Source organism: Micromys minutus, assembly GCF_963924665.1.
Source record: "Micromys minutus genome assembly, chromosome: 2".
NCBI classification, from domain to species: domain Eukaryota; kingdom Metazoa; phylum Chordata; class Mammalia; order Rodentia; family Muridae; genus Micromys; species Micromys minutus.
The window spans coordinates 51,958,697-51,979,625 of NC_137971.1; the positions used below are offsets into that span (position 1 = coordinate 51,958,697).

General features: G+C 46.8%; 1 protein-coding gene across 1 annotated transcript; it reads left to right on the forward strand.

The window, feature by feature from the left end:
• Window positions 1–570: 570 nt before the first annotated feature.
• On the forward strand, window positions 571–14,903 carry LOC308418147 (solute carrier family 22 member 20; the record flags this gene model as incomplete). The annotated part of the gene is made up of 10 exons (XM_080913504.1): window positions 571–945; window positions 1,029–1,132; window positions 1,950–2,104; window positions 3,654–3,822; window positions 4,697–4,820; window positions 5,928–6,043; window positions 12,522–12,736; window positions 13,623–13,731; window positions 13,838–14,044; window positions 14,807–14,903. 10 exons carry the CDS (start codon window positions 571–573, stop codon window positions 14,901–14,903), a joined length of 1,671 nt encoding a protein of 556 aa, XP_080769630.1.
• Between the last annotated feature and the right edge of the window lie 6,026 nt (window positions 14,904–20,929).

A 20,929-nucleotide genomic window follows, 5' to 3' on the forward strand; every position in this document is an offset into this window, starting at 1 on the left:
ATAAATGTATGTATGCATTTGTGTGTGCATCCACGTGCACACACAGAGGTATGTGTGCACACACTCATAAGTGCCATGGTACTTTGCAGAAGTCAGTGGTCATCCTCCAGTGTCATTCCTGAGCAGCCATCTTCTTTTCTTGTCTTTTGGATCTCTCACTGGGAGCTGACATTCACTGGTTAGGCTTGGCTATCTGTTCAGCAAGCTCCATGAATCTCTCTCGATTCCTGGGATTACAAGTTCATGCTACTATGCCTTCATTTTAAGCAAGTGTAGAGTTTCAATGCTTGTAAGGTACTGAAGCACTCTGCTAACCCGGCTGTCTATCACCCAACCTTCAGCCTTTCTAACTCAAGAGAGAGGATAGGAGAAAGGGCTTAGGGGAGGGACACCTACAGATGTAGGGACACTTAGGCCTCCTGTGAGGTGTAACAGGATCCCTCTGAACTGCAGTACAGAGAAGGCCTGTGTGGTCCTGACCCCTGGCCTGATCCTCCACCTCCAGGTCCCCTCCCCTGCCTTTTTTACATAAAGCCTGGGCAGGCTCTACCTAGGATAGGGCCCTTGGCCATGGCCTTCACAGACCTGCTGGATGTCCTGGGCGGTGTGGGTCGCTTCCAGCTTGTCTATACAGCCTTGCTGCTACTGCCCTGTGGGCTGCTGGCCTGCCACACCTTCCTACAGAACTTCACAGCTGCTGCGCCCCCTCACCACTGCCAGCATCCTGCCAACTACACAGAAGCTACCACCAATGATTCAGAAGCCTGGCTGAGGGCCACCATACCCCTGAACCAGCATGGGGTCCCTGAGCCATGCCAGCGCTACATAGAGCCTCAGTGGGCCCTCCTAGAACCCAACACCTCCTCCCATGGAGTGGCCACTGAAGGCTGCAAGGATGGTTGGGTCTACGACCGAAGCATTTTCCCATCTACCATTGTGATGGAGGTCAGAAGTGGGTGGGTGTCTTGGGACACTTGGAGGAGGCTACTGCCTAAGGACAAGGCTTAGCACTCCTCTCTCTCCAATAGTGGGACCTGGTGTGTGAGGCCCACACCCTCCGTGACCTGGCTCAGTCCATCTACATGTCTGGGGTGCTGGTGGGAGCTGCCTTGTTTGGTAGCCTTGCCGACAGGTGAGCCTTTGGGAGAGGTCCTAATCCGCCAGGGACAGCCCTTGTTGTTCACCTACATTCTGTCTTTTCTTTCTTTATTCCTTTCATTATTTGGGGTTTTTTTATTTTGTTTTGTTTTTGTTTTGTTTTGTTTTTCCAAGACAGGGTTTCTCTTAGTAGTCTTGACTGTCCTAGAACTTACTCTGTAGACCAGGCTGGCCTCAAACTCACAGAGATCACCTGCCTCTGATTCCAAAGTACTGGGATTAAAGGCGTATACCACCTGGCTATTCCTTCTTTTCTTTCCCTCCCTTTCTTTTTGTGTGCATGTGTCTGTATGTGTCTAAACGCAGTGGGTTTGTACATATACATACATACATACATACATACACACACACACACATACATACATACATACATACATACACACACATACATACACACACATACATACACACACACATACATACATATACACACACATAAATAGCTGAGAATGTTTTTCTTTTAATTTTTTTTAACTTCTGATTCATATGCCTCCACTTCCCAAGTGCTGGGATTATAGGCAAGGACCTCTTTTCAAACTCTCTATCTTTCCCCATCATACACTGAACTCTTAGTCTTTGATTTTCTTCTACACATGCCCATCTACCCCTGATCAGCCTTGGGCCAAGCAGTTGCATGTGGTAATTAGAGGGGTGGCTTTTACTGGGTATTTCATCTCCCCCTTGATTGTTTGGGTGTCCCCAACAAGGCAGAAATGTCAGATGTGGGCTTTGCTTTCTTGGTGATGTCTGACCACCTTGGGATTCCCTAGTCCCTCACTCTCTGGGTTCAGGTTGGGTCGCAAGGCCCCACTGGTCTGGTCGTACCTGCAGCTGGCAGTTTCGGGGGCTGCCACAGCATATGTGGGCTCCTTCAGTACCTACTGCGTCTTCCGGTTCCTGATGGGCATGACTTTCTCCGGCATCATCCTCAACTCCCTCTCCCTGGGTGAGTCCAGTCCAGGTGGGACCTAGAGGGGCTGGGGTCACACAACAAGGGAATTACAAAGTCACGGGACAGCCTTTTCAGTGTTGCTTTGTTCTCACCCAGAAACCGCAACTCAAAACCTCCTACCCAGGGGTCTGGATTTGGAAGACCCTGGTTGGCAGACTGTGACCCTGGCCTCAGTGGGAAGTGGTGGCCTTTCTTGGGTCTGGGTTTTAGTTGACTAATCTGTGAGCTGAAAGGGTCAGATTGATTTCACTAGAGTTACTCAACAGTACCTACTAATCATCTGTAAGGTGCCAGGCTTACGTGGGGTCGTATAGGTGACTGGGACACAGGTCATAAGATAGGATGGTGTCCAAGAGCTATGGTGGCTCACACCTGTCCTTAGTAGGTGGAAGCAAGAAGATCAGACGTTCAAGATCATTCTCAGCTGCACGGCAAGTTTGCAGCTTGCCTGAGCTACATGAGTCTGTAAATAAAGGGATAGCAGGGAGTTCACACAACCAAAAGACTTTAATCTGCCAACCCAAACTCCTAAACCTCAGGGCAGGGTGCTGTAGTGCATGAATATAATCCCAGCACTCAGGAGGCAGAGGCAGGAGGATCACACATTCGAGGCCCACCTGATCACCACAGTGAGTTTGAACTCCTGGGTGCTAACCAGATGGGAGTGTCACCCTTCAGGATAAGCCTGTAGGTGAGACCCTGGTGGAGGGCACTCTGAAGCGATATAGTCCACTCTGACCTGGGGCTACCACCCGCCTGTGCTGCTGCTTTAAACTTACTTCTCTTCTGAAGACGTCATCAGGCTCAGACACTACCATGGCCTTCAGTTGTCCAGAGGCAGGTGGGCCTTTGATTTCAGGATGGGAGAGAGAGAGATCCTGGGTCCAGAGAACCAGGTGTACAGACCAGTTCCTCCTTTCTGACTTATTCTGTCCCAGCATTCAGACATTGAAAGGTGCTAAGCATATATTAGGACCTCAGAGGTCCAGTTCCACTGACCACCTTCAGGAAGGGTCCCACCACAGCTTAGAGCAAATGCTGGAAATTCATCGTCCTATCATACCAAAATGGCCTCTATGCTTACTACACAAACATTTGTGTGCTGTGCTCACGTACACTCTTGTGTGCACACGCACACACTCACAGAAAGAGGGGGCATGCCACTCTCTGTCTCAGGAAATTCAACCTTACAATGAAGACTTTTGTTTGTGTGGTTTGGTTTGATTTATTTGAGACAAGGTTTCTCTATGTTGTCCTGGAACTCACTTTGTAGCCCAAGGCTGGCCTCAAACTTACAGAGATCTCCCTGTCTCTGCCTTCCAAGTGCTGGGATTAAAGGCATGCACCACCTTTCCACCCCCACCCCACCACCCCGGCTATAATGAAGCCATTTTAGAGTCTGGTGTCCTGTAGTGAGTGCCCTGCCACAGGCCAGGTGTCTATGTAGATCTTGGTGTGGCCACAGCCATGAGGAACGGGGAGGGGTGAATGAAATAACTATGTGGTAGATGAGTCACTCCAGCTGGCTGCCTTTTCTTCACAGTTGTAGAATGGATGCCTACCAGGGGCCGGACAGTGGCAGGCATCTTGCTGGGTTTCTCCTTCACCTTGGGCCAGCTCATCCTGGCTGGCGTGGCTTACGTGATCCGCCCCTGGAGGTGGCTGCAGTTTGCTGTGTCTGCTCCTTTCCTGGTCTTCTTTCTCTATTCTTGGTATGTCCAGCAGAGAGGGCTGGGATGGAGCATGTGTCTGATAGGAGGGGCATGGCTTCTTCTTCTTCTTCTTCTTCTTTTTTTTTTTTTAAGATTTACTTATTATATATGAGTACACTGTAGCTGTCTTCAGACACACCAGAAGAGGGCATTGGATCCCATTACAGATGGTTGTGAGCCACCATATGGTTGCTGGGAATTGAACTCAGGACCTCTGGAAGGGCAGTCAGTGCTCCTAACCACTGAGCCATGTAGAATGCCTGCCACATGCAGGTCACAGAACCGAGGCATCATGAGGGCCACACAGTCCCAGGTACTCAGGAACAGCTTTAGGGAATCTTTGGCCAGCCTCTTTCTGTGGCATGGGGCTCTGGAACACACAAAATGCTTTTGGCTAGATAAATTCCACTGTACTTCATAAAACCCATTGCATTTTGTAAGAGGGGAACTGAAGTACAGCCCAGACGGGGGCCACTAAGGGTATCTTAGTTTTGAAGGACTCTTCAGTGATTCTCTGTATGATATGCTAAAGAAAAGAGAAAGAAAGAAAGAAAGAAAGAAAGAAAAGAAAAGAAAAGAAAAGAAAAAGAACAAAGAAAGAAAGAGAGAAAGGAAAATGGATGAGCAAGATGGCTCAGCCAGTAAAAGCATTTGACCTCATCAACAATTAAAATTCAATTTCTGGGACCCACGTACATAACAAAATTTATATATATGTTATATATATATGTCTCAAAAACAAAACAAATAATAACAAGGGGATGTTGGTGACATGTCCTGCTTGTGAAACTGGGACCCTGACGCCTGCTTCTAGGGTCTGGTAGAATGAAGGTGTGTTGGGATTGCAGGTGGAAATGGTTCTTCTGCACCCCAGGTGGCTTCCAGAGTCATCCCGATGGCTCCTCCTTCATGGCAAGGCCCAGCAAGCTGTGCAGAACCTTCGGAAGGTGGCCATGATGAATGGCAGAAAGGCAGAAGGGGAGAGGCTGACTACAGAGGTGAGGCTGGATGGAAGGCTGGGGTAGATTTTTGTGATATTGACAGGGTGGGATGGGGGGAGGTGTGGTAGAGGTTTACCCAGAGATGAAGAAAAGAGATAGATGGGCCCCAGGGACTCACTTGCCAGCCAGTCTAGCTGGAATAATAAAGTCCAGGTTCAGTGACAAAACCTTGAACTTCAAAACAGATTTTTAAAGAAATACACACATCATTGGGTTTGGTGCTCCAAGCCGTTAGTCCCAGTAATCAGGAGGCAGAGTCAGGTGATTCTCTGAGTTGGAAGCCATCCTAGTCTACAAAGGGAGTTCCAGGACAGCCAGGATTCCACAGAAAAACCCTGCCTCAATAAAAAGAAACACACACACAGAAAACACACAGAAAAGTGATTGTCAACATTTGCCTCCACACTCCTCCCACATGTGAGTGCACCCACAAACACTAGAACACACCTACACACCACAGGAGGAGAAAGAGAAAAGAAAAAGAAACAAAGGGTTGGGGGCAGCAAGATGGCTCAGTGGGCTAAGCATTTGCTGCCAAGCTGATGACCCAAGTTCAATCCTCAGTACCCACACAATAGAATGAGGGAACTGACTCCTAAAAGTTGTCCTCTACCCTCTGCATACATGCTGTGACACGCATGTGCTCACACACAAAATAAATGAATGTAACACAAAACTGTAAAAAACAGAGTCACACTGAGGTTTGGAGAGGCCCAGTTTGCCTGAGAGGACATGGTGGGGCTGTGCAGGGGATGGGAGCCCGGCAGTGCACGGACAAGCACTAGCCCAGCGCTCTAACTACTACACTGCAGCCCAGCTGCCTTTGACCTCTATCTGCCACTGTGAGGAAGTTACTGGGAACTGGCGGAGAGTACCTGCAACGCCGCTGAACCTCATTATTGTTGAGGTGCATGCTACACACCGCCCCCACTACATCACAAAATTATGCAGTCTTTGGGGGCCTTAGTGAAGAGGAGGAGGATACAGCCAGATGATGTCATGCCAACAAACACACGAAGCACCGTTTTCTATGGATACAGAGTCCAACCAGGGGAATGGCGTCTCGGAACCCTCAATGCCCCTGATCACACATTCCTCTTTCAGGTGGTGAGCTCCTACATCCAGAATGAGTTTGCAAGTGTCCGTACCTCCAACTCCATCTTGGACCTTTTCAGAACCCCTGCCATCAGAAAGGTCACGTGCTGTCTCATGGGGGTCTGGTAGGTGATGGTTCAAACCTTTGACCTGAGGTGGGGACATGATTTCTGCTCTTATTAACAAACCTTGTCCTGAAATAGTCCTAATGCATGTGGATGTGGATTCAATCTCCTGTCATTTCCTTTCAGTCCCTGGCCCTTAGGGCTGGGGAAACAGCTCAGTGGCTCAGAGCACTTGCTCTGCAAGTCTGACTTCAAATCACAGAGCCTGTGTAAAGAAACTGAACATGGTCTGCTAGGCCTGTAACTCTAGCTTTGGTCACATGGACCTTCAACTTTAAGGGAATGAAAGGCATCAAACGATAGAGAAAGGGCTGGAGAGATGGCTCAGTGGTTAAGAGCACTGGCTGCTCTTCCAGAGGTCCTGAGTTCAATTCCCAGCAACCACATGGTGGCTCACAATCATCTGTAATGAGATCTGATGCCCTCTTCTGGTGTGTCTAAAGACAGCTACAGTGTACTCATACATAAATTTAAAAGAAAAAAAAAAGTTAGAGAAAGATGCCTGATGCCCTCCACACATGGATTAGCACATTAGCCCAAATGGATGCATATATAAGCAAAGGAGGGATGTGTGTGTGCACACACACACCACACCACACACACACACACACACACACACACACACAAAATTAAAAAGATCACCCCAAGCTGGGTATGTCAGTGCTTGGGAGGCAGGGGCAGGGGTGGGGGGAATCTCTGAATTCCAAGGTCAGCCTGGTCTCCACAGAGAAACCCTGTCTTGAAAAACAAAACAAAAGGTCAGGTCCCAAGGGCTGGAGAGCTGGCCCAGTAGTTTAGAGCACTTGTTGCTCTTACACAGGAGCCTAGTTCCATTACTAGCATCTACATGGTGGCTCCAACCCACCGGTAAATCCAATTTCAGGGGAATCTAATGCCCTCTTCTGGCTTCTGTGGTTATCAGACACCCATGTGGTGTTCATGCATGGAGGCAAAGCACTCATACATAAGAATGTTGTTGTTGTTGTTTTAATTAAGATTACAGCTAGGGGGAGGTGCACCACTTTGACTCCAGTACTCAAGAGGCAGAGGCAGGTGGATCTCTGTGAGTTCGAGGTCAGCCTGGTCTATAAAGCAAATTCCTGGACAGCCAGGGATATACAGAGAAGCCCTGTCTTGAGACAACAACAACAAAATTAAGGTTACACCAGCACATGGTACTCTCGGGTGACTTAGCATAGTAGGTGAGATATTAAGTTGATCTAGAGTGTCTACATTTGAGCAGAAGGTATTACCTGCGCACGTGTGATGCCCATAAACTCACACAGATACACACATACATGCACAAATAAAAACAAGTAAACAAAACTTTAAAAAAAGATTTATTTATTTTATGCGTATGCATACACTGTAGCTGTCTTCAGACACACCTGAAGAGGGCATCAGACCCCATACAGATGGTTGTGAGCCACGTGGTTGCTGGGAATTGAACTCAGGAACTCTGGAAGAGCAGCCAGTGCTCTTAACCGCTGATCCATCTCTCCAACACAACACAACAAAACAAAACAAATAATAAACTAAAATAAATAAATAAAAACTTAAATAAATAACTTAATACATTATTATTAAATAAATAGAAAAAAGGGCTGGGAACTTAGCCCAGTGGTAGGGCACTGGCCCAGCATAAAATGCTGGGGCCAATCCCTAAATGAAACAAAACAAAACAGAAAATCGGACAGTCTCATTAATTACATAGACGGGGAGGGACAGGCAGAAAGAAGATGAGCATCCGTGGTCTCTCCTCTTCATAGCCTACACATTAGATACTCAAAGCTGACATTTATGAGGCAGGAAGGCAGGCAGTGCTGTAGTTCTAATTGCTGTATGGGCCTTGTGAAATCTAGGATATCCCAAAAGCTCACGGAGGTGGACTGTAAACACCGCCCCGCCCCCGCCGCGCACGCTCCACCCCCACCCCGCCATCAATGGCCCGCCCTCCTGCAGCGCCCTCTGGTGTCCTGCCACTTCCTCACCGTCCTACTACTTGTAGAAACAAACTACCAGCTCCAAACTCTGAAAGTTAAAAGACCTCTTTTGGATCCTTCCAGAAAGAGTTAGCAAAGACTTGCTTTTGTTAAGAGGCAGCGATCCACAGTTTAGGCAGAGGTGGGGCCGTGGGTCTTCCCCAAAGGATTCTCCAAGTATCCAGACCCCCTTGAAGCCTCCTGGCTTGTGTAATTTTGTTTTATACAGAAATCTTGGCCGTTTTCTGGGCTTCCTTGAAGCCTTGGGGCCTCATTAGGCCCCATCTGGATCCAATTGCACCATGTCTGTGGTGTGGAGAGAGGCTCTCTAGGCTGGGCTCGGGTGGGAACAGGGACTTCTGGGGTCCCAGGAGGACTTGGAGGATAAAAAGGGAGAAGAAAACTGGTCATTTTGCACAGATGTCTCCAAACCCTGTTGTTTCCCTTTGTGGCTAATTTCCAAGTTACAAAAGCAATGCTTACTCAATGTACAAAGGAGACAGAAAGAAAGAAAGAAAGAAAGAAAGAGAAAGAGAGAGAGAGAGAGAGAGAGAGAGAGAGAGAGAGAGGAAGGAAGGAAGGAAGGAAGAAAGAAAAGGAAGGAAGGAAAAAATGAAGGAAGAAAGGAAACAAATAAATAAAGAGGAAACAAAGGAAGGAAAGAAGAAAAGAAAAGTAAAAAAGAAAGAAAATTAATTCCAGGGCTGGAGAGACAGTTCAAAGCCAGGCCGGGACCACATGAGACCCTATCTTAAAACAGGCAAGACACTGAGGAGCTGCTGGCTTGAGTTTTGATCTCAGCACCAGCATTTACTGTTAGATTCCGAATGTGTTAGCCTCTCTAAACCTCAGCTTCCCATCAATCATGTGACTTCTATAACACTTAGTGCTGCTGTGAAGATAAGAGTGAGTTACGGAGTAGGACTCCGGGGATGAAGGTGACTGATGGCTCAGTGGTTAAGAGTATTGACTGCTCTTCCAAAGGACCCAGGTTCATGGTAACTTACAACTGTCTGTAACTTCAGTTCCAGGAGATCTGGGGAGAGAGAGAGAGAGAGAGAGAGAGAGAGAGAGAGAGAGAGAGAGAGAGAGAGAGAGAGAGAGAGAGGAGAGAATGGGCTTATTCTTGTTCTTCCCTGGAGATTGACCCCATGGATGACAACACACACACACACACTACATACATGTGTGTGTGTTTGTTCCTATAAAATAGGTTAATACTCTGGTTCTGCTACTTTTTCTTAAATTAACTTAATTATATCTGAAATTTCATCATTAAATAAAGCCATAGCATATGGTAGATTTACAGTAAATATTTGATAAGACAGTGAATAATGAGAAAGTAAGGGATGGAAAGTGAGAATTTTGTCAGACAGAAAGGAATCATGGGGCTTATCATCTAGTCCATTCTCCCTGTGTTGGGATACAGCTTTACATGACTGCAGCCATCTTGGATGTGACCCCTGCCCCCGAGCACCATTTGCCAACCTTACACAGTCCCCCAGCATGCATCCAAACTCAGTAGGGTAAGCAAACTTGACTAGGTAGGTGGCCAAGCATTTAGTGCCAAGCACTGATAAAAAAGGACTGCTTCTTAAATGACATCTGATATGTAAATGTTTTTGAGACTGTTCAAGTACATTCCAGTTGGTCCCGATCCATCTTGGCATAGCTTAGTGTATCAACCTCTCTCTCCTGCCCCTTGGCACCAAGACATGCTTCCATCTGGAGGTCCACAGTAACTCAAAGCTTGCCAATCCTAGACTAGTCTGTCTCTTGGCACCTCTGTCTTTGGTAGGCAGCCAATCCCCCCCCCCCCCCACACACACACACTCTGTTTTTCGAGACAGGGTCTTTCTGTATAGCCTTGGCTGTCCTGGAACTTGGTTGCCAACTCTCATACACCGGATTTTTCCAGAATATTGCCAGTCCCAATTCCATGTGGATGGCACTCCAGAGTTGGTCATGGTCCAGTCTCTCTGGAAGGACCATTTCAGAAACAAAACCATTTCTCACTCTTTCCTGTTAGCTGTCCCAACAACATGCCAACAGAGTTAGGGATGCTTTGTCTAGCTGTTCTTTAACTTTCTCAAAGGCCATGCATGCTATGATTGGGGTTTTACTGACTTAAAGCATCCCCTACAAAGCATCAGTACCCTGTGCTAGGTCCTGCAAAGTGCTTACAAGGCTGAACAGAAGAAACCTGTGTAGCTCAGCTCCCTGGTAGAGCCTTTGGGAAAAAATTGGCTAAGTTCAACTCTCTGCAGCTGTAGGGTAGATGTCTCCACGGACCACTCTCAGTTCCAAGAGACCACCTACTTTCCTGACTAGGTAGCAATCTCCATTTTAGTAGAGACTCTCACATCAGATTGTTCTCTGTCTGGAAGAAGTGGCCTCAGCATGTAGGGAAGTAGAGACAGAAGAATCAGGGGTTCAAGGTTAGCCTCTGAAAAATAACAAGGTCAAGCCCAGCCTGGGCTATATGAGACTCTGTCTTGGGCTGGAGAGATGGCTCAGTCATTAAGAGCAATGACTGATCTTCTTGAGGTCCTGAGTTCAATTTCCAGCAATCACATGGTAGCTCACAACCATCTGTAATGGGAATCCAATGGCTCTTCTGGTGTGTCTGAAAACAGCTACAGTGTACTTATATACAATAAATAAATAAATAAATAAATAAATAAATAAATAAACTTTTAAAAAATAAAAAAGAGACTGTCTCACAAACTGAAAAACAATAAACTATTTTAGGCTCTGAATCTCTAACTCCTCATCCTTGACCTGTAGACCAGGCTTAAACACCTGGTGTGATTACATCAGTTTCTCTTACTTACCCCATTTGTCTTCAAGTCAGCTGATAGAAAACCTTCATCACACATGCAAAATCTTTTCAAAACAACAACTAAGACTGGTATTTGGATGCTAGGAGAGGGCCTGGGTAAACCCAGGGCAGAAATAAGGAAGTCTGTGTTACACTTGTGTCTGTCTACTGCCCATCTGTGTCTTCTTTGTTATTTCAGTTGATCGGGTCTAGTTTGTTTGTTGGAGGGAGGATGGAGTTAAGGCAGGGTTTCTCTGTGTAGCCCTGGTTGTCCTGGAACTTGATTTGTAGACCAAGTTGGCCTTAAACTCAGAGATCTGCCTGCATCTGCCTTCTGAATGCTGGGATTAAAGGGATGCACCACCACCTGGCTTGGTTGGTTAAGACAAGATCTTAGTCTGTAGCCCAGGCTGGCTTTAGATTGCGCTGCCTTGGGCTCTTCAGTACTGGCATTACAGGTATCCTCAAATTGAAAGCACCTACAGAAAAGTATGTGGTTCAGCTTGACAAAGTTTCATGTCTGATTCAGAAAGAAAACACAACTATGTGTTTGGCTCTTGCCTATAATCCCAGAATCTGGGATGCTGAAGCAGGAGGATTGCTGTGATAGTTGAGACAGCCTGGGTTACAGTGAATTTTAAGCCAGCTTGAGCTATGATGTAAGAGACTGTCAGAGAGAGAATAAGGAGAGAAGATCAAATTCAAATATCCTGTCTCAGAAAATAAGGCAATACTGAAAGATGGCTGAGCAGGTAAAAGCTTTTACCATACCTACCCCCACAACCTGCCATGTTCTAATCCTGGAACCCAAGGTAGAAGGGAAACTGACTCCCTAAAAGCTATCCTCTGACCTCCACATGTGCTACAGGTGCACAAACAATAATAATTAATTAAAAAAAAAACAGGACAGGGCTGGAGAGATGGCTCAGCACTTAAGAGTACTGACTCCTCTTCCAGAGGTCCTGAGTTCAATTTCCAGCAACCACATGATGGCTCGCAACCATCTGTAATGAGATCTGATGCCCTCTTTTGGTGTGTCTAAAGACAGTGTACTCATATAAATAAAAAGTAATAAAAATAAATAAATAAATAAATAAACAGGACAGAGAGTGATTGAGAGACAGCTGTTGTCAATGTCTCCCTTCCATGTCCATGTGCACACACGTAAGTGCACACACGTGTACACCACACAGTTAACACAAAAATAGTAAACAAAGATATAAATAAAGGTAAGGTTTTGAGACAGGATCTCACTACATAGCCCAGACTGGTCTCAGTCTTGTGATCTTCTTGCCCCAGTCTTCCAAGTGCTGAGACCACAAGCAGAGACTGGGATGAACTATGGTTGCTGTGTTCTTTAACCCCTGTCTGTCTTCTTCTGTTTTTGTTTTTTAGCACTGTTTTAACTCCAGCACTGAAACTGTATGACAGTGAAAACCAAAGATAACCCAGAGCTCAGGGGAGCAGGTGGGGGGAGCATGTGGGGCTGGGGGTGAGATTGGGATATAATGCGGAAGTGCTCCAAAGTCTGCGGCATGGGGGGCCCAGAAGGTGCTGCCTAAGGGATATAAACTCCCTGAGGGGGGATCCCAGGCCACATGTCCTGTGTCCCTTGCCTTGAGACCCAGACAGTGCGCTGTGGGGAGAAACAGTGTTGTTCCTCTGCCTTTTCCAGGTTCTCTAACTCTGTTGCTTACTATGGTCTGGCCATGGACCTGCAGAAGTTTGGGCTCAGCATCTACCTGGTCCAGGCTCTGTTTGGGATCATCGACATCCCAGCCATGCTGGTCGCCACCACCACTATGATTTATGTGGGACGACGGGCCACAGTGTCCTCCTTCCTCATGCTAGCTGGGCTCATGGTCATTGCCAACATGTTCGTGCCCGAGGGTGAGTGGTCACTGCTGCCCTGTCGTAGCCACATAGACATGGGGTCCCAGTGGGAGGCTCTCTGGAGGTCACCAGCAACACACCCATTATTCTAGCCCTTGGAAGTCCAGTGCAGGAGAATCATCAGTTCTTGGCCAGCCTGGACTACAAACTGAGACCCTGTCTCAAATGGGATAAAAGGAAACTTAAGTTACCATGCCAAAGAGGAATTGATGTCATAGGCAGAGAGCTGCTCAGGTGTGGGTGTCTCAGGGAGTCTCCTCAGCTGGTACACCTCAGGTAACACCAAATTCAAAGCAGGTACCACAATTTCTTTGAGCACCTCCTATGGGACATTTGACACAGTAGCAAGAAGTGCTGACTGAGCACCAAACACGTTGTACTGGTGACATGTTTCCACCTCATGACACTTTTGAACAGGCATGCAAAGCCATGCTAGTATTTCCCTTACTGGCAGGACCAAAGGGCTCAGAAATAAGATGTCACTGGAGCTAAGTCACTTACCTGGGTCAAAGCTAAGGCTTGAATCTAAGCTTGTTCCTGTCCTATCTCCGCAGTAGGCTTTGGTAACAGATGCAAAGGAATGAGCAAGTAGTCAGATGGAAACAGGGTCTTGTTATGTAGCCCTAGCTGGCCTGGGACTCTCCTTGTAGATCAGGCTGACCTCAAACAGATCTATCTGCCTCCTTCTCCAGAGAACTGGAATTAAAGACATGTGCACTAGCTCGCCCCTTCCTCTTGTACCTCTTCTTCTGTTTGACCTTTACCCTTTGCCTGACCTTTACCCTCTGGTCCTCTTCCCAATCCTCAGTCTCCCAGCCTTCTGTCATACCCCTGCTCCAGACTCTGCTCCTCACAGCCCCACCCCCCTCTTTTGCCTCCTTAGATCTGCAGACCCTGCGGACAGTGCAGGCAGCATTGGGCAAAGGCTGTCTGGCCAGCTCCTTCATCTGTGTGTATCTGTTCACGGGAGAACTCTATCCCACAGAGATAAGGTGAGTATGAGGAGTGTTGCCCATGAGGGGTCTCCTCTCTGACACCTGCAGGCCTGACTCTTTGGGGGCACAGTCCCAGCTGCTGACAGGTCTTCACTTCTCACAGGCAGATGGGAATGGGCTTTGCCTCCGTCAACGCCCGTCTCGGAGGCTTGGCAGCACCGCTGATCACCACACTCGGCGAAATCAGTCCAGTTCTGCCGCCTGTATTCTTTGGTGCCACTTCAATCTTGGCTGGAATGGCTGTCACCTGCTTCCTGACTGAGACCCGCAACATGCCATTGTTGGAAACCATTGATGCAATGGGGAGAAGGTGAGTGTCTGGCACCGTGGAGTGTAGGGCCAAATCCATTATAGGCAACCAGAAATGCCTGGAAATCAGAGGAATCTTCAATAGCTATGCATTAAAAACTTACTTTCTGGGGGGCTGGAGAGATGGCTCAACTGTTAAAAGGACTGGCTGCTCTTCTAGAGATCCTGAGTTCAATTCCCAGCAACCACATGGTGACTCACAACCATCTGTAATGGGATCTGATGCCCTCTCCTGGTGTGTCTGAAGACAGCTACAGTGTACTCATATAAATAAGATAAATAAATCTTAAAAGAAAAAGAGAGAAAAAAATGATCCTCTATGCTGACTTATCTCTCAGTCAGAACAGGTCCAACATAAAGAAAAAGCGTAAGAATAAAGCTAGACCAGGAGACATACGGAGGCTGGAAAGGCTCAGGAGGCAACACAGTGGTATCGTACTTGCTGAGAACACAGGAAACCCCAGCACCATATAAACTAGATATGGCAGCACGCACTAATTAAGGATTTGTAAGTCAGAAGTAGGTGGACCTCTGTCAGTTCAAGGCCAGCCTGGCCTACATAGTGACTTCCAAGCCAACCACAGATACCTATTGAGACCCTGTTACAAACAAAACGGAAACTGGAAAATGAACATTGAGATTTTTCTAAAAATGAAACCTGTTAAGACTAGGCAGGTAAGTGGGTGGGTCAGGAAATGACTAAAACGGGAAGATAACATAAGTCTCAAGAAGATAACAGGAGTTTCTATTTACCTTTGAGCAGAGTCAAAGAAGGCCATTCCAGAAGAGACAAGGAACAGAAGAATGAAGAAATTTCTCTTCAGCAGTTGGGGGCTTCTCCCCTCAAAGAAACCATTTAAGTTGCTGAGACCCTGACACTGAGCAGGCTGCACCTCAGCCTGTGCTAGGAGCGGGCACCCAAGTCCTGCTAGATCCTGGTGCCGAATTCCATGCAAAGCCAGAGGACATCACGGACTTTGCTGAGGACCCACACCCAAGCCCAAGCAGAATGTTCAGGAAGGGGAGGTGACCTATAGGGACCCAAAGAGATCATGCTGTCCACTGCAATAAAAGCACCACTGTCCAGGGCCACCAGAAATGCTGGGTCTTTTGCAAGGTCACAGTGACATCCGAGCTCCATGGTTTCCCTGGCCAATTTTCATGATCACCATCCCATCCCTGAATTCCAGAACTCACTGTGCTTCATTCCTTCAGACATTACAGGAGAAAGGCTTATTGTTCCTGGGGTGTGGTGGAGGGATGGACAGTCTCTCCGCAAGGGTGGTGTGATGCCTACAGTGGGCCTTAGAGTTGGTGTAATAGTTGATGAGTCAACAGTGAGTCAGGAATGGCATGGGTATTTCCCTGTTGTTTATGTTCAAAGCAGTCACACGTTGCAGAAGTGGGTTCTGGTCCAGTTTCCCAAAAGTCATAAAAGGGGCACGCCCCTGCCATTCATTCACAGCATCCCTCTGTCCTCAGGGCAGCATACAGTCTAGACTTTGGACATATTCCTGTATCCTTGACCTGGAATTTGCTTTGTAGACTAGGCTGGGCTTGGACTCACAGAGATCTGCCTGCTTCTACCTCCCAAATGCTGGGGTTGAAGGTGTCCAGCACCTTGCCTGGCCATATTTTAATTTTTTCTTATATTCCTAAAGACTCTATCTTTGAAAGTATAGCAGCCATCCAGACATGGAGGACATGAGTTCAAGAGACTGTCTGACTCAGAAGAATCTCAAGAACTCTGACCTCTGAGTGCATACAACAAATCCTTTCAAGGTAGCAGGTTAGACCACTGAGCATGATTCTCTCCCAGGTTCTATGTGACAGGACCTTTGTGGGACGTTTCTGGTTCAGGGTCTTTTCTGAGCCTGCTGTCTCCACATTGCCTGGATCTGCTTCACAACTGCATCTCTAACTCCAGCTCCAGGGGCTCTGGCATCCTCTTCTGACATCTGTGAACACTGCACTCACACAGATACACACACACATACACACACACACATATTACATTCACACACATAATTAAATATTTAAAATCACTCATGGTCATTTGCACCATAAAATAAATTACTAAGACTTGTTCCTGGTAAGAGGAAGGAAGTAAACTCTATTTTGAAGAGTGTGAGGGGGTGTTCAAGGAATCATATTTTTAAGCCATTATGACAGAAATTATATAATTAATTCTTTGAAAGCTGTACATGATCCCAGCACCCAGGAGGTAGAGGAAGGAGGATCAGGAGCTCACAGCTCCATAAAGAGTTCCAGACCAGCTTGGGCTATAGGAGACCCTGTCTCAAAACTAAAAAGAGAGACGGTATGGAAGCCAGGCACAGTAGTATATGCTTGCAGGCCCAGCTGTTTGAGCACAGCTGTAATCCCAGCACTTGGGAGGCCTGAGGTAGGAGAGTTACAGGTTTGAGGCCAGAATGGACTACATGGCGTCCCTGTGTGAAACATAAAAATAAAAAGAGAACTTACCTAAAGAGCAGGGTAATTCACCTAGTCAATGTGTGAGAAAGACCTATGCTTAATTTCTTCAACACATCCAACATATTCAGAAAATGATCATTTAAGCATGTCACTATTAAAAAAGAAGTCATCACTAGTATAACCTTTAAAAAAAAAAATCTTACTGTATAGGCCCTGGATGACCTGGACCTTGCTAAGTAGAAGAAGCTGACCTTGAACTCACAGAGATCTGCCTGCCTCTGCCTCCTAAGGACTGAGATTAAAGGTGTGTAGAGAGAACAACCAGAGACAGTAAGTCACTCGTCAATTAAGACACCCACACAAGATCTGTCTCTCGAATATTTTTGGTTTATTCTCACAAACGACATTTTTTAAAAGATTTATTTATTATATACAAGCACACTGTAACTGTCTTCAGACACACCAGAAGAGGGCATGAGAGATTCTATTATAGATGGTTGTGAGCCACCATGTGGTTTCTGGGAATTGAACTCAGGACCTCTGGAAGAGCAGTCAGTGCTCTTCACCACTGAGCCATCTCTCCAGCCCAGCATTCTTTATAATATACTAATGTAAACTTCAGACATCCCATTAAGTGGGGAGCTGTTGTTTGGGCAGAAATGCTACCACAGGGTCCAACTAGGGGATTGTTAGGATGCCTGCCTTGAAAGCTTTCAGGCTTGACCCACATCAGTCATGAAGTCCTTTGCCTAGCAGTCTGGAAGGATAACACTGATGACGATCTAGGAGGTCCTTGGGAGCCTAGGCCGGTGCTGACAGTGGACCCAATGGCGGTTCTGGGAGTTCAAAGTCATTGTGACTCAGGCTACACACAGAGTCTCCAGTTCTCTTGACAAAAGATATTAACAAAGAAGCTAGAGAGGCCATGTTCTGTCAGTGTGGCGGTGGGATCATAGAGACCATTCCCAATGTTCAAATCTTTGTATCATTTCACTGGGCAGTTAGCTTTGTGTTATCAGGGCTCACCGCTTGGGGCTGGTTCACATATCAACACCACCCTGGAGATAGTTCATCAGTTTTTTTAAGGCCTATCCCAGGCTAGGCTTCTATCTGAGCCTGCCAGGGTCTTGCTTCTGAGGCCTAGCTCTTATCAGCGCAACCTGATGGCAAGTTCAGGTATTGTGATTTCAAGTCCCATAAAATGGTCACAGATGCACACTACCATGCCTGGCTCAGTGCAGACGCTGTTGAGTGCTTCACATCCTCGTTATCACTCTCCTATGACACTTCCCGTAGAACTCAGGTTTTATTTTGTCTGGTTTTGGTGGAGAGAGTGGAACAAGGGATATTTTCCTTAATTGGTTACTTTACTTGAATTTCAAATGTTGTCCCTCCTTTCCCTCCTCCGTGTGAGCCCTCCCCTTCCCTGCTGCCTCTATGTTGGTGCTCTTCCACCCATCCCCCCTCTCCCTCCTCACCTCCCTAACATCCCCCTATGATGGATGGATGGGTCGTTAAGCCTCCACAGGACCAAGGGCCTCACCTCCTATTGATGCCAAATAAAGCCATCCTCTGCTACATATGCAGAAGAATCTTATGGCTTTATCTTTGCCTTGTTGGTTCTTGTGTGCACTCTGGGGTCTGCCAGCAGCCCCCACCCTCAGTTTCATAAACTAGGCCACAGAAGTACAAGGGTCTGATGACCCTGGGCTACAAAGGACTCAAATCCAATGTGAGTATGGGGGTGTGAACCTGTGCCCAGTCTGGGGAGGCTCTCCACTGGCTAGGGCATCCTAAGCTAGTTCCTCTGACCCCATTGATATGCATCTGCTGAAAGCCTGCCAGGAGCCCAGCAGGGAGTGTTCTGATGGAAAAATACCAGTCCAAACGTGAGCTGTGTGCAATCCCAGCAGGAATGAGGGAGAAGAAGAGGCCCTGGGGGCCATGCAGGATGACACTGGTAAAATGCTGCAGAGATAAGACAAGAGTTCAAGCTCCAGGACTGGGGAACATTCCAGTCGGGTACGGAGAAAAACAGCTCTGCAGCCATGTGACACACCCAGGGTTGAGAGGAGCTGGAGAGGAGCCTACTGGAAGGGGTTGGAGTTGACAGGATCATATATAAATTTGTGATAGGTCACAATGGCTTCATCAGGGACTGAGCTCGCAGAGGCTGGGGATGTGGCTTGGCAGTAGACTGCTCCCCCAGGGAGTTAAAATGACTAGGGGGGACACCCAACTGAGTGAATGCTGGTGATCCCAGCTGCAATACCACTCCCTCAGAGTTACTATCCCTCCCTACCTCTGGCCACAGGCCACAGTGCCTCTGAGGTAGCTCCATAAACTGTCCCTCCCTCTTTCCCTCCCTCCATTCCTCCTTCTTTCCCTCCCTCCATCCCCCCTTCATCCCTCTCTCCCTTCCTTTGTTCTTTTCTTCCTTTTTGTTTTGTTTTCAGCCTGGGCTTTGAGGGTTACCTTAAGAAACACTATTTGGGTTGGAGAGATGTCTCAGTGGTTAGAGCACTGACTGCTCTTCCAAAGTTCCTGAGTTCAATTCCCAGCAACCACATGGCTGCTCATGACCATCTGTAATGGAATTCAAGGTTCTCCTCTGGTGTGTCTGAAGACAGCAACATCATATATAAAAATAAATAAATAGAATCTAAAAAAAAGAAACACTACTTTGACCAGATGTGTGTGGTGGTGAACAACTTTAACCCCAGCATTTAGGAGGCAGAGGCAAGTGGATCTCTCTGAGTTCAAGGCCAGCTTGGTCTTCAGAGTGAGTTTCAGGACAGCTAGGGTTACACAAAGAAACTCTGTGTCAAAAAAAACAAAAATCAACAAAAACAAAACACAACAGCAACACAACAACAACCCTACTTTGGGGGCTACAGAGATGGTTTGACTTTTAAGAGACTTACTGTTCTTGCAAAGGATCTGGGTTCAATTCCTAGTACCCACATGGTGGTTAACAACTGTCTGTAACTCCAGTTTCAGGGAATCTGATGCCCTTTTCTGGCCTCCTCAGCATCAGGCATGAACACAGTACACAGACATACATAAAATCAAAATACTCATATGCACAAAATAATAAGATAAGAAAAAAAAAAAAACCCCACACGACTTTGCTTTATTTTTCCATTCGGCCATCCATTCATTTGAGACAGGGTCTTCTGTAGCAGGCTGGCCTTGAACTTCTGATGTAGCTAAGGATAACTTCTGTTTCTTCTGCCTTCATTCCCAAGTACTGGGATTACAAATGTTCCAACAGCTCCATCCATCAGATTCTGGGGGTCAAACCCGAGGCTTTATAAATGCCAGGCAAGACTCCACCAACTGTGCTACACTCCCGGTCTCTAGAAACAGGTGTTAACTGGTTCAAGGTTTGTGACTTTGATTTAAATCATTATCAAAAAGGCCATAGGCCCCAAACATTATGGGTGTGCAGCAGCTCGAAGTGACTAAACCATGGGATTGTGTGACCTTGCTGCCACCTGGTGGCTAAATTCCTGAAGCCCAGCACTCCTGCTACTTCTGTGAAAAAAAATCAGTGAAGTATTTTTGTTTTGTCTTTCTGTTGGATGAACTTATAATGTAGGCCAGGTGGCTGCAATCTAGTTTTAATGTACCACCTAGGCCTCTCAAATACTGACATTGAAGAGCCACGATGCCCAGTCAATACACACACACACACACACACAGTTTTTTTTTTTTTTTTTTGAGACAGGGTTTCTCAGTGTGACCCTGCTGTTCCAGATTTCATTCTATAGACCAGGCTAGCCTCAAACTCAGCGATCTGGCTGCCTCTGCTTCCCTAGTGCTGGGGCTAAAGGCATGTTTTTAATGAATGTTTGTGAGTACCTAAGTTTATGTATGTGCACCATGTGCATGTAGGAGTCTGTGGAGGCCAAAAGGTGTCAGATCCCCTGAAACTGGAGTTATAGGCAGCTGTGAGCCACCACCTGAGGCCTGGAACCAAACCCAAGTCCTTTGTGAGTTCAGTAAGCCTAATGGCTAAGCCCTCTCTACAGTCCTGTTTGGTATTTGTTTGTTTATTGAGACAGGGTCTCTCTGTATAACCTTGACTGAAACTTACAGAGATCAGCCTCAGCCTCCAAGTGCTGAGCTTACAGGTGTGTGCTACCAGGCCTAGTTTCAAGCCATTTTTCTTAAAGGCTCTGTCAGTCCTCCATCCCACTCTTATGGTGTCACAAGTCACTTAACTTAATGGCGATTTTGGTTCGAAAAATTAGTAAATGTAACAGGAAGAGAATGCATTCCCCCTTAAGTGACCTGCCCTCCCGCGGCCCACTTCGAAATCTCGGCCTGGAAATCCTTATTAGTCATCTTTCTACCCTGGATCCACCAAAATGTCACAAGCTCAAGAAAACGGGGCTATCCCCGTGACTGACAATCATAACAGCTATAATAACCACACTGCCTATGA